The following is a 14,513-nucleotide window of genomic DNA, read 5'->3' on the forward strand; positions in this document are numbered from 1 at the left end:
CATATTTGAGAATTAAACTATTAAAATAGTCATGAATAAATGCTAGTGAATCTCCTCTGTTTCTTTAAAGAAATAGAAATCACATGAATCAAGGATGACCTATAGTAAATTCATCAAAATGCATTTCTAAAGTCAGTAGCAAATAATAATTATATAAAAACATCCAAGCTGAGCTCTTTCTAAATTTGGTGTAAGCCTCTGGCAAAAGCACACTATATATTCAGCCCACCTGACTTCTCTCTTGTTTGTTGTATCCCACATCTACCCCACCACCACAAAAATAACCACAAATAGGTTCGCCTACCTTCTATGCAAGTGGAGTCAGTTTAAAACAAATCTCAGAGGTAGCCACAGAGTGAAAAAGAAGTAAAAAAAAATCCCCTAAAGGAGTATAAGACTAGGGAAGTGGCTTCATGACTGCCCTAATACTTTATAGGAAGTTCATTAGGTGGGATTAGGGGCCACTGGATGTATGAGTTTTGACTGTCTTATTCTTAGCTTTCTTAAATGAACCACACCGTCTGTACTTGGACATCATTTGTAAATGTGTAATCACTACTCATTTTGCTCTAGGGCTGGTGTGTGGCCTGGGAAATGAGCTTAAGCAATTTCACATCAATAATTCACTTTACTGGACTCTTGAAAAGTTGGGATACTTCTAAATATCTTTGCAAGAAGTCTCATTAGTGCCAAGTATGTATCTTTCTTGTTAGCATTCAGTCTGTCCTGCCTTCCTGAATTACTCACTTTCCATTGACACAACAGGTATGAGGGAGGATAAACAGTCAAATTATGACTCAGGCTAACAAGTTACAGACACTTTGTTTCTGTTTACCATTTAGGTCTTTCTGTTCATTAAAAAAAGACAGTGTTTTTTGGAACATTGTCATCTATCATATGGTATCAGATCCCTTACTTTCTTGACTGTTGTGAATATATTGAATCTCCAGTGTTTAACTTATCGTGAAAAATATGTTTTAAATTAAAATTGCTATTTCTCAACTACCATCTGTTTAAGTATTTTTTACATTTTTCGTTATTCTAATTAATATGGAATACAACCTTCTGTGACCAGCACTTATTATTCAGATATATGTGAATAATTTATATATATTATATATATAATTTATACCCACCTTATTTTAAAAAGTTGAACATGAGGAATTTAGGCAAATATAAAATAAGATCAGGAAAATAAGTTGGAACCAGAAGTGAGTTTGTGCACAAATTTTAGACTTCAGAGCCTTATACAGTTCTGTCTGTGAGCCTTCTGGAGGTTATATGAGAACAGGAAACATAATCAGCTACAAGATTAATTGTCCATAACTTAAAACAGATCAGTTTTTATAAGCATGGTTTTTCAGGGAAAGAAGTGGCAGTGGGACTGAGCATGGTGGTCATGGTAGTAGAGGAACATTTACAATTTCCTACAGGGAGATATCTGAATTTTATAAACTAGTTCTGATATGATAGGTCAGGTTTCCTTTAAGGAACCACTGAGCTAAAACAACAGTCACGATGTTCCTCCTTGTCTTTTATTTAGGCTAGGTATTATTTGATTTGAGAAATCATAACTCCCAAACTCCTAGTAGTCTAGCAGGATTCTTTTCTTTTCATTTCTTTTTTCTTGAGACAAGGTCTCACTCTGTCACCTGGGCTAGAGTGCAGTGATGCAATTATAGCTCACTGCATCCTCACACTACTGGGCTCAAACAATCCTGCTGGCTCTGCCTCCTGAGTAGCTGGGACTACAGGCATGTGTCACCACACCCAGCTAATTGTTAAAATTTTTTTTGCACAGACAGGGTAGAGTCTCCCTGTGTTGCCCAGGTTGGTCCCAAACTCCTGGCCTCAAGAGATCCTCCCACCTTGGCCTCCCAAAATGTTAGGATTACAGGAATGAGCCACCACACCCAGCCCCAACAGAATTCTTAGTAGTGGTCCCTATAGGTCCCCATAGTAGTGAACTCCCATAGGTCCCTTTCCACTGCAAACACAAAGAGAGAGAAGCAGATTTGCACAAAATCACTTATGAATGAATGTTCTTTATGCATTGTTCATTTTGCTTTTAGTTCTATTAATATAATTAACATTAGAGCTTTAGATCTAGACAATGTTATAATGCCTTGGAAAGCTGTTACTATGTTATTCTTAGAAGTCCCTACCACTAGACTGTAATGGCTGATGCAACATTATATCAGATTTGCTTATCTTCGCCAGATATTGGCTAATAGAGAAGAGTACAAAGACTTCACATTCTTCCAGGTAGACCAATGTGATTTCCTGAGCACCTGTTTTCTTCTTTGGTTGTGATATTGCTTTGATATAAAAAGTTATCTCCTCAACTCCCCATAAAGAAAGAATCTGAAAACAAATTCTCCATTAAAATATAAAAACTTTGGTTAGTTTCTGTAGTATATGATGGAATATTGTGCTTCAATGTAATCTAATCAGTCATACCTCTATATAAATGATGAGAGAGAAATATAATAAAAATCAATACAAGTAACAAGATCAAGCATAAATTAATAAGCATTTGCTATGTGCCAGAGACTGTGCTAAGCATTTTACCTGTTTTATCTCACTGAATTTTAACAACCACCCAATGACATGGATGCTTGTATTATATCCATTGTACTAAAGAAGAAACTGAGGCATAGAGAAAGTAAGCAATTTGCCCAAGGTCATAAGTCTAATAAGGAACAAATAAGAGAACCAGAACTCAACTTCTTATCTAACTTCAGATAATTTTATAGTATGTTTTATCTCTCATTCTTGAGTTGCAGATGAAATTTCTAGAGGAATAGACTTGCCACTGAAAGAAAGGAGGGAAAAATAACATTGGGGACAGCTGAAGTTTATAAAAAGATGAACTTACTGGACAAGTTGTGAGGTACTTATCAAGGGGAGGAGTTGTCTTTCCTATAGTCAAGAAACAAGGGATGAGAAAGCTGGAATATTTCGCTGGCCACACCTATATAAGCAAGTATTTCCAAACCTTTTGAATTGTTGAATTTGTTCATTTCAGAATAGCTTCTTTACATAGAGAGAGCATACATACACAGTTCTAAAGTAGTGAGTAGATTTGTGTGGACTAATTACTGCAGAATTCTCTCTTGATTGATATCATTTAGATGAAGTGCCTTTCAAGGTAGAAAAATGTCCTGTGAAGGACAGATCTTGCATCACTAATATATGGATTAAACTTATTTTTAAAAAATATTTAAGATATCACTCTGGGAGGCCAAGGCAGGTGGATCGTTTGAGCTCAGGAGTTCGAGACCAGCCTGAGCAAGAATGAGACCCTGTCTCTACTAAAAATAGAAAGAAATTAGCTGAACAACTAAAAATATATATAGAAAAAAAATTAGCCGGGCATAGTGGCGCATGCCTGTCATCCCAGCTACTCGGGAGGCTGAGGCAGAAGGATCACTTGAGCCCAGGAGTTTGAGGTTGCTGCGAGCAAGGCTGACGCCACGGCACTCACTCTAGCCTGGGCAACAGAGTGAGACTCTGTCTCAAAAAAAAAAAAAAAAAAATTAAGATAATATTTCAATTAGTCTTTGAAAAAGTTAATTAGCACGTAAAACCTAAGACTTTACAAATATTATTGCTTAGATAAAACTAAGTTGATTCAAAAAGGAAGGAAGTGGATTTAATGTCAACCCTCTAAAATGTTAAATATTATAGGATGTGCACAAAGGAACCATTATGAAGTTGATACATGAAGGTCTGAAGTTTGGAAAACACCAACATAGCATTAGTTCCTTTTAATCACAAGTTAATTCTTAGGCTTTTCTTCTGTAGACTGTGGATAAGTAACTTGAGAAAAATGGAAGGCCATAAGTTAAGTCAAGAATGGATTCTGTTGCCTTTTTATTTCTACCTTGGTTGTGTTGAGTGATGGAATTTTTAGTCTGCATAGATATGACTTTTTAAAATATGTATTTTTTCCATTTTCCCAATGAATAGCATTTTGCTTACTTGCAGGCAACAATGTATATCCAGTACATAGTGTTTTTTTGGCTTTTTTTATTTAGCATTTCATTTTCCAACTCTTTTGTAGAACATAGCAGTCCTAATATCTCTCTCTTTCCTTTTTTTTTTTTTTTTTTATTTCAGCTCATCATGGGGGTACATAAGTTCAGGTCATATACATTGTCCATGTCCTGCCCATCCCCCCGAGTCAGAGTCCCAAGCGCGTCTGTTCTCATTCTCCAGACAGTGCGCCTGGCACTCATCATGTAGTCATACCTCCATGCCCCCCCCCCCATCTCTCTCTTTCCCTTCATCCCTTATAGTTTGTTTTTTCTTACACTCAACATTGCAGGGCTGGGAAGCATATAAACCAGTCTTGTGCAGGTTAGATAAGATATTTAAAAATAAAAAGATACCATGACCTACAATTAAATAATGCCTAAGGGTCAAAGTAATTTCTCTCTTCATAATAGCTGCCTTGCTCAAATGAGAATTTCCAAGTATGAAGTGTGCTGGAGAAAAAGTACCCACTTATTCAAGTTTCCTTTCAGATTCAAAATTATGTTAAAATTAGAATTACCATGGTTTACTAATATCATATTTGGAATAATTTCATATGTTTACATTTTGTCTCTCTCTTTTCCTGTTGTTTCTTTGAGTCTCGTCTCAAGTCTTATTAGGGATGAATTTAAGAAAAGATGTGGTTTTCTTAACATATGTTTTATTTCATTTCTTGCATTGCATCTTGGTGACAGCTTTGTTTTAATTGGTAACTGCTTAGCATTTTTACAAATGAGCCTAGCATTCCTCATCTCATATGGAAAATGCAACAAATGAAATGAAGCATGGGAAAGAATTCAGATAACATGTTTTCTCCTCTTCTTTTTAGATGGGAAGGTTGAAGTTACAAAAGAAGGTGTGAAGTTGTGTACCATGGGTCCAGGAAAAGTGTTTGGGGAGTTGGCTATCCTTTACAACTGTACCCGGACAGCAACTGTCAAGAGTAAGACTATTTTCATATTTTTCAAATGCTTTCAATGTATTTTCTCTAGGCCTTTGAGAAATTGATTAAAATGCCTATTGATTTAATCTTTGTAATTTTATTAATCCATATTTTAATTTTTGTTTTGCAATATGTTGTATTTGTTTTCCTACTAAAGGGTGATTATTAACCATCAGTTCTGCATAACTTACATTTTATTGCTGACTTATGAAAATTATTCTTTTAATCAAGAATTCTCATAATTAGGATTTTAAATGATATAATTTTATAAATTAGAATGAAATGGGAGTAAAACATGTTCTTTTTATGCCTTTATAGCCTCGGGATCATATTTAAGAAATTTTTACATGTCTGTCTATTTTGGGTTACATTTTCTGCATAAATCCCACTTGTTTACTCAGTGGTTTAAAAAAAAAATCAAGAGGAGAAATGTCCTTCATCTCATTCAAACATCACTGAGTAAGATATATCCTGAATTCTAAAACTGTGTCTGAGTATATTTTTGCCTTCAGCTGTTCATCAAGCTGAATATTATAGCATTTTTCTTTTCTACTGATTGAGCTTATTTTAAATCAGGGCAATAAAGCAGCTTGTTTCCCTAATTTTACATGTATGTGTATATATGATTTCTCTAACAACTTTTGTTGCTTGGTAGAAGCAGCTGCAATAGTTAGAAGGCAAAAGATTTTTTTTAATTCTTCTTCCTGAGTAAGGATAATGACTATATAACAAACAGAGCTGAATTCAGAAGTCAACAATGTAAGGTCCATTGCATCTTTAGGCAGCTGTGTGTATTTTGTGTTTAAAAAGTCTTTCTGACACATGACCCTGTGGCTGACTTCAATCACATATTACTTTGATTATGTTTTGTCATTTAAGAAAATGCTATTGGCAAAATGGCAAGTACATTGTTAATAGTTTTATCTGGGTGACATTGACTGCTCTGTATATTGGTAATTTTTTTTTCCTCTCAGAAATGCAGCATATGACTGACAATAGGTCACTGAAATTTGGATTTTAAAGAACTCAAGAATACATGACCAGCTAAAGTCCCAGAAATTGTCTCGTTAGTGAGTCACCTTTTTGTTTATTGTAATCACTGTGACATCAATTGCAGTTGGGGCCCTTTTAGGATGGGTCCTTCTTGGCATTTGATTCTTGATCTTTGAAACCGCTGGACTCCTTTGATTGATAGGTACTGCCATGTTTTTATTTCATATGATCATTTAATTATATGACTCAACGAATAATGAGGCCTAGTGAACCGTAACAGAATCTGTCACAAATTTAACTCACTTAAAAAAGGCCTTAACTTGAATAGAGTACCCATGGCTGTATTAAGTGAAACAGATTTTACTATCATGCTTCATTTTCATGAGAAATATATTCCTTTTCAGGCAAAAAGGACCAGAATAGCACATTTGGATTAAAACAGAATTTCTCAGAATTATGAATAATATTTTTTGTTTTAAAATATTTAAAATTTCAAAATATTTCAGCCTTGTATGCTGCTCATTTAATATAGTTGAAACTATAAAATTTCCAAAGGCCAACAATTGGTAATAATATAGTACTTAATCTCATGAAATATGGAATTTTTGTTAAAGAAATATTTTAAATACACTAGTCTATTTAAATACATTTTACAACACACATTTTTCACAAAATGATTTCTTTGATTCATGAAGATCAATTTTCTGATTATAGGGTTTCTATAAAATGGTGTTTTTCTGTACTAACATCCTTTTGTATTCATATTTAGCTAATTTAAATAGATGCTATGAATCTGATTCAGCCAGAAGAAAGTGCGTATTGAGTGCAAATTATAATCCTAACTATTCTGGAATCAGAAAATCCATCATCAAAGGAAATGAGTGATGGAGTGTGTTCTTCAACACAGACTCAGAGAAAGCTTGAGTACGTCTGTGAGTGTGCGTGTGTGTGTGTGTGTGTGTGTGTGTGTGTGTGTTTTCACAGAGCATACTTAAGATGTGGAGGTTATATTGAGAAAAGAGCCTAGGGTTGATGTTGCGAAATATATCCCAGAGATTTTGTGCGTGAGTAAGGAATGATACCTGAACAACTTTTCTTCTGAATGTTGCATAAGAACCATAATGTATGAATAATGATTGTTGTTCAGTATTTTCTGTCCTGCCTCCTCTAGTGTCCAGGGAGATACTTGTGACTGTAGGCCTCAAGTACCATTTTTTTTCTTTGTTTAAATTAAACCTTTGGGCTGAACGCTTTATAATTCTGATTAGATCCCATCGTAGATGCTACTTTTACAGAATATAAACACCGATGCTGTCTTATTCTTTACATCTGGTATAAAAAATGTCTCATAACTTATTTGGCTTTGTAGGTTTAATCATTTCTCAGTATTCAAGATTGTGTCAACTCATCCATTTCTTCTTAACTGTCATCTTGTCAGTGATGACCATTTGGAGTATCATTCAAAATAGATTCATCCACTTGGGTGTAATAGTCTAAATCTGAGAATACTCTGCCTACACAACAACTTGTCTGCCCATGCTCTTTTCTTTCTTATTTACCTGGGCTTGTGACCTTTTAACTCCAACATCACCCATTTTTTTTCATGATTGAAAAGGTTGATGATCCTTTTTCCTTTCTTTTTTCCTAGATCAGCCTGAAAGCTGCCTAGCATTTTCATACATTTTTAATCTCACAGTAGTAACTAAATCTTAGGTGGCATTTAAGAGTTCTTCAATGTCCATAAGCTATTTCTTGTTCAAGAGAACACTTTTTGAAATTGCGTCAGGCCACAAATAAATAAATTTCAGTGACTTCCCCAGCTAATGAATGTGATCATAACACCTGTGGGTTTATTTTTAAAAACTTAGGTTATCAAAAACCAGTTTTCTTATTAAAGCTCTAGATTGACATATGCTATACAACATGATTATGAGCTTATTCAGAGTGATCTAATTGAAAGAAGCACCAGACTAAGTTTGAAGCAAGGTCTCTGTTTTTCATCTGGGAAAAATCAATTGACATTCTCCTGAAAATAAATAAATGTATAATACTGGTTATTATGATAGCACTAGGAGGAAGATCTGATAGCACCAGGAAGAATAGTTTTTAAAAATCAAAATCATAGGGACGTGGAAAGAAAAACTCCTGGTATGATGCAGAGGATCTATATTCATAGTCTACTCCTGTCTTATAAAATGACACCATTGATTTTCCCCTGAGGAATGAGGGTATAAAAGCATATAAAATTAACATTGTATTGGAAACAAAAATCTAACAACTGTTTTGAGATTATTCAAGATTTAAACAGCCTCAAGTTTTCTTTATTAACTGTGATATAAAAATGGTCAGTTTGTGTCTATCCGATCGCAAACACTCCAGATGGCATGGCTAGTGGCGTGGGGTGGTGGGGTGGTAGAGTCAGTTGTTATAGTTGGTTCCATAGAACCAATTAATATCTCCAGTATTATTTGAATTGTTCATAATTTTTGTCTAAATATTTTGGCATTATATAGTGAAAGGAGTTTTATCATCCATTTCCAAACCCCACAAGGGGCAGGAATTTCTCACATGATCACAGAATACCTCTTACTTACTCAATTCCCACACCTGGAAGCAGGTCATTGTCATGTTTTCCTAAAGTGTCACTCCTGGTTGTGATTTCACTTGCACTACCCTCACAGCTAAAGGAATATCAATTTACACTTACCCTCGTCCTTGCTTCTGTCCCCAAGGTTCTTCAAAATAACACAAATGGAAAAGTTGAAGTTACTAGAAGTGTGAAAATATAGAAAGGAAAAGGCATGTAGTTTGTGATGAGAGAAGGATTCAGTGTCCACATGCTGAATTGGGGTATTTTTACCTGTGGATACTAAATTGAAGCCCTGCTGCTTGGTATTGTATTACTCCAGTGATCTCATTCACATATAGTCTGATAAAAACCCAAGAATGAAAGAGCATTTTGTAGGAAAACATGTTGATGCCAGGTTTAGATGATCACCATAGAAAGTTATCTGCAAAGTCTGTCTATGGTGGGTGTGGTGGAGATCTTATGAAGTTACTGGGGTGAAATATCTCAGTAATTATTTCTCCTTAGATTATTAATAAAAAGTATTTTAAAATTCCTATTTATTAAAATACTTTAGTAGTAACACAAAAGAGCCTAAACAGCCTATAAGAAATCTGGCAAATTGATGACTTTAATAACATCTGGTAAAAAAAAAAAAAAAAAAAAAATTCTGCCTTAGTTGTAACACTTTCAGTTTTCATAGTTAAGCTTTCCTAGGATATTAGTGAAGGGGAAGTTGGCTAATCAAGATACTTTACTACTAAGTGTCATAGATGTTTTAAGAACCAAGTTTAAAGGTCTGCATTTTTATGTTTATTTTTGTTTTAAAAATAAATTTGAGACTATGTAGTGAAATGGCTTGTCCATTTCCTTATAACTCTGTTTCAAGTATTATATTATATACCCTGAATTAGAAAAATCCTTTGTCAAAAACCTAAAATGGATGAATGGCAAAAAAATAAAGAGATTTAACTGAAAAGTTTTGCTCTCAGACCTCTACATGTTATAAATATAATACCTATACCTAATACCTATGCTATATACACACCATACATGCATACCATGCTTTTTATTGATAAAGGAACAAAAGGCATGAATGCCAATTTTTATTGTTAATTAAAAGAAATCACACATGAAGCTCTTATAGTAGCTGCAAACTTTGAAATGTCATTATAGAGCTCCATAAAGCATCATATTTATTACAAAAATACATTCATCTGTGGAAATGAAGCAACACTGTCTGCCAGAACAAACCATTGCTAATACTGTTATTATTACTTACGGTTTTAATGAGCATAGGTAACCATGTACTGTCATGCTCACTGTGCCAAAGCAAAAGAGCAGAAAAGATAACTGCATTAATGAGACAGTCTCTGTTCTGCCGTTGAGAGGTAAATTAAAAAGATGCATGTTTTGCTTTCTCACACTCTAATGCATGCTTTTTACTAAGAATTCTGAAGAAAAGGAGAGAAGACACAAAATAAATTTAGGCTGATGATTATTAGAAACATGACTCTGGTTACAGAAGGGTTCGGTGACTTCCCAGGAATTTTATGGACAATGAAGCAAACATAGTGCATTTGGACAGCATCCTAGGGAGGTAGGTACACTTGTTTAGTGAGTTAATTGGACAACATTCTTCTGAGTAAAATTTTCATCACATTTGTCTATTAAAGAGTACTGTGAAATTAGTAACATAAATCCAATTGTGTAATCCCTGAGAAATAAATTTCTTTAATGAAGGAATCAATGCACTAGGTACCAATGATGCCATATAACAGACTAAAATGAACAAATGGAAATACAAAAGCTATTGTTTAATCTTGTGCCTTTATTGTTTAAGTAGATTAAAAGTGAATTTCAGAGAAAAGGAAAATAATTGTTAAACTACTTTTTTTTTCTTTTACAGATTGAGTTGTTTCTTTTCTAGGCTTGATGAAAATTGTTACAATCAGAATTTATTTATAAATTATATTTAACCACTTTCAAAAAATTAAGCCCAATTTCCATATTCACTAGGCCTGGTAGATAGTCAGATATCAGCAGTACTTCTTAGGCAAAAGCCACCTCCCACAGTCAAAGGAAGGCAACAAACTTAATTCCTTCTGAAGGTTAGATAAATTATTTTTCCCCTCCTTCCTATAATTACTAAATCATTGAGTACCTTGAATGGTCCCAATCTCTAGAAAATAATCAAGCTTGAATGGATGGGGTGTTATTATTTTTTAAGGATCACAGGTAATTTAATAGTAAATTTAAATAATAGGCAAGAAAGACTGATTTTTTTAGCAGCTTTTAAAAATCCTGCAGAAGTAGCAGTTTTCTCACAAAGACCTGCATAGTAAGAAGCTCCCACACAATGTAAAGGTTGAGTCAGTTTTGGGTATGATGAATCTTAATTAATTCATTTAATAATTTGCTGAGAGTCATTTTTAGTATTTATTATATTCAATTTATTTGTAGAAGAAAAAGCAAAGTAGTAACATAAGACAATACTGTATTTTCTGGAATTATTATTTTTTTAATGGAAACTTCCCTGCCATGGGTTGTGATGAATTCCTAATGAATGCTTCTATGTAATAATAAATAATAAGGTCAGAGAACATTTGAGGGCTATGAGTGACACACTAAGCTCAGTGCTTTGGGGATGGGTGATGGTATTACCCACATTTTATTGCTGTAACAGCTAAGACCTAGAGCAGTCAAGTGACTAGTTCCATTACCACATAGCCCATTAGAGGGATGGCCAAAAGTCTGACACTACTTTGGCGTACTGCTGTTGTCACAAGCTTTTATATTTTGTATGCAGTGGTTCATTTTGCTTTTAAACACAAGTACATCTGTAAGACTACTTCTGTTGGCTTGAGCTCTTCACTTTCACGAAAAGTTACACAGCATGTTACAGTTTTTTAAAATGTTTAAATCTTAACATACGGACCTACATCAAATACATCTGTTACAAAAGGATGAATTGTGTAACATAATGACAAGAGGATCATAAGTTTAAAGCCTTAGAGACATATAATGAGCTTTCAGAACCAATTGCAGGATCTAGTTTTTGCAATGCATTGAAACGCTTATGAGTGTTTCATGAGATGAAACCTCATGGGTCAACATTTGAGACATTGCTAAGTAGCTACCTATTTCTTTCATAAAATCTATTAGTCAATAAATTTCTTTAAAGTAGGAATTATGAAAATTTAAACCACAATTCAAAAACAGTGAATGAGCACTAGGGAAGGAATTTTTTGTTGTTGTTCTATAACAAAGTAAAAGGATAAGTTGAATCATAACAAGTGTGTTTGTCTTTGTTTTCATCTTGAATTTCCTCTGGACTATTGAGGAAATGTAATGTCAGCACTTCGTTGGTGAATCTGTGAAGCCCACTCTTCTTATGGGATGTGCTTTGTGGACTGGATAAATTTCTAAGTGATCATAATAACAATGTTTTATAATTTACAACTTGTCATCCCATGCATTTGTAATGTAATCCTCCAAATATCTCAGTCTAGTAGTTGAGAGAGGTTGCCCCTGATTTTCCGGGTGAGAAAATGCAGGCCAAGATCATGTAATACATTAGCGTAGTTCATCAACAAAGTCTCTGATGCAAATTTAGGTAGCAGTATTTAAAAGCATTTCCTATAAACATCCCTCTTTTCCTCCCCCCAGGTGTGTGAACTCCTTAGTAAAGTCGTTAATATGCCTACTATCCACACCTACAGTGTGAACTCTTGACAAGGGAACTTCAAATGTTTGCCCCAATGTTTCTCAAAGTATGATCCCTGGACAGCAGCATCAGCATCACCTGGCACCTGCTAGAAATGCTAAATCTCTGGTATCCCTGATGTACCGAATCAAAAATTTTGGTGCTGGGTCCCAGCATTCTGAGTGTAATAAGCCTTCCAGGTGATGCAACTACAGTTTGAGGACCACTGATGTGCACCCTACGGGTGCTTACTTAGTGTTAATTTACATATCTGCACACTCTTACATGGATCAAATTACCTATATTAATATATTTAAAAGAAAATTAGACTCTATAATAAGTAGTCAGTGTTATTATTGGCATTCATTGTATTAATAGTTTTTTTTTCTTGAGGTTTTGTTGCTGTTGAGCAGAGATATTTAAAGAAAATTGTATTTTCTTTTAAGGATTGAAACACAGTCTTACTAGAAGAGTACCCACATCGCACAGATTATTAATATATTCTTTTGAAGAATAGTAAGGAGTAAAATTAAAAGAAGAACAGATTGAGAGGGCAGGAAAAATTAAAAAACCATAGGCTGCCAGGCCTTGTTGTTAACAAATATCCCTTTTAGATGTATTGAACTTGATGGCTAGGATGTTGGTTGAAAAATAGAACAAAGAAAAAGTTCCATTTGATATTTTTGTTGCTGTTGTTTTTCATAGTCATGAGTGTAGTTTGGATTAGGTGAAAACAAATGTAGGTGGGCATTTTTAAGAAAACAACTGAGTTGAAGATTTCTCAATATATGAAATGATTCTCACTGATGGGTTAAATCCAATCCATTCGACTCCTAGTGAAAAGGGTCCTTTTGAGTTTCTAAGGGGGTTCATGACATAATTCATAGTGAGGACCCTGATGGTCCTAGATGGCCTGCATATCCCTTAGCTTCTGATAATTAAAAGATAAAAAGACATCCATATATCACGGTCATTGAGTAAGAAATGGGGAGTTCCTTGGAATTCAGATCTATAGAGATCTGAGGTCTGGGGTGTTGAAGGATACAGACAAGGAGGTAGGCGAGCCAGCTAATTTCTGCAGTGATCCTGAAGGACTGAGTTCTCACTGTGGAGGTGACAGTAGATCCTAGAAAGTGAATATTAGCTTTTCAGAAAGTCAGGCAGGAAGGAGTCAAGAAATGATCTGGGGTAGCTAAACATTTTCCTCTAAAGCTAAACATTCTTTACGTCTTGTTTCCTGTAAAGGGCAAACTGTCTACCTCACTAATAAACACATGCTTTTTTCCCTTATAATTCCTCCCACTTCTAGTGGAGCAACTTTGTCTGTAGCTGTCTGACAAGGATCAGTCAGCATTGTTTAAACTATCTTCCTAACTAAACTCTTTTTTGTTGTTGTTTTATTTTTTTAAAGTAAAAATCTAATGGAGTGCTTCTGTGTAGGAAGCTTATAAGAGCAGACTTTTCAGGTTACAGAGTTGGGGACAGCCTAAGGTAAAACAGTTTGAAAAGCACTTTTCTAGGTGAATCCAAGGTTACTTTCAGTATCTCAGCGATTATGATTCTTTATCAACTATCTATTGTGTACATGACACTAGGCTATGTATAGTATCTCTAACCTTCACAATACCCCTGTACTTTAGGGATCAATAATACAGTCGCACAAGTTGAGGCCACTGAGTTTTAGACGGCTTAAGAAACTTCCTTAAGATCACACACCTGGATTTCTAAACTATATCACTCTCCTTGATGCTCCCCAGCAAAACACCGAACTATGTCTTCTCAAACATTGTTTCTGGCAGTTGATAGATGAAGATCAAATTTCAGATCTGTACTGTCATTTATCAAGAATTTCTAGACTCAAACCAAATTCTTGTGAGTCATGGCTAAACATCCCCAAGGGGCATCACCCAGAGAGAGGGCATAGCCCTACAATTAAGGTATGTATAATCTAGTTGGAGAGAAAGGATAGATAGAAAGATTACAAGGAATTTTTGGCCAACAAGAGACTAGAGAAATAGAGGAATTTTGAAGGAGAGAGAAATCATTGTGGACTAGCATGGATGGCTTCTGCAGGAGATAGAAACGGACCTTTGCCAAAATTAAAGAGTAGAATAGTTCAGAGCATAGGATCTAGAAACAGATTGCCTGGGTTCCCATCCTCTGGAATTACTAGCTGTGTGCCCTTGGGAAAATAATTTAATGTCCTTGGGCCTCAGCCTTCTAACCTTTAAAATGGTAAGGACCTGCCTTATGATTGTGGCAGGGAT

The 14,513-nt window shown here is 34.8% G+C and overlaps 1 protein-coding gene across 2 annotated transcripts in view; it reads left to right on the forward strand.

Moving 5' to 3' along the window:
- PRKG1 (protein kinase cGMP-dependent 1) overlaps nt 1–14,513 on the forward strand; it is a 1,158,333-nt gene that overhangs the window by 413,754 nt on the left and 730,066 nt on the right. For both annotated transcript variants that reach the window (XM_045569367.1, XM_045569366.1), the window contains exon 3: nt 4,868–4,981. In XM_045569367.1, coding sequence (XP_045425323.1) covers nt 4,868–4,981 — 114 coding nt within the window. The remainder of the gene's footprint in view (nt 1–4,867; nt 4,982–14,513) is intronic.

Source organism: Lemur catta, chromosome 14, assembly GCF_020740605.2.
Source record: "Lemur catta isolate mLemCat1 chromosome 14, mLemCat1.pri, whole genome shotgun sequence".
In the NCBI taxonomy this organism is placed as follows: domain Eukaryota; kingdom Metazoa; phylum Chordata; class Mammalia; order Primates; family Lemuridae; genus Lemur; species Lemur catta.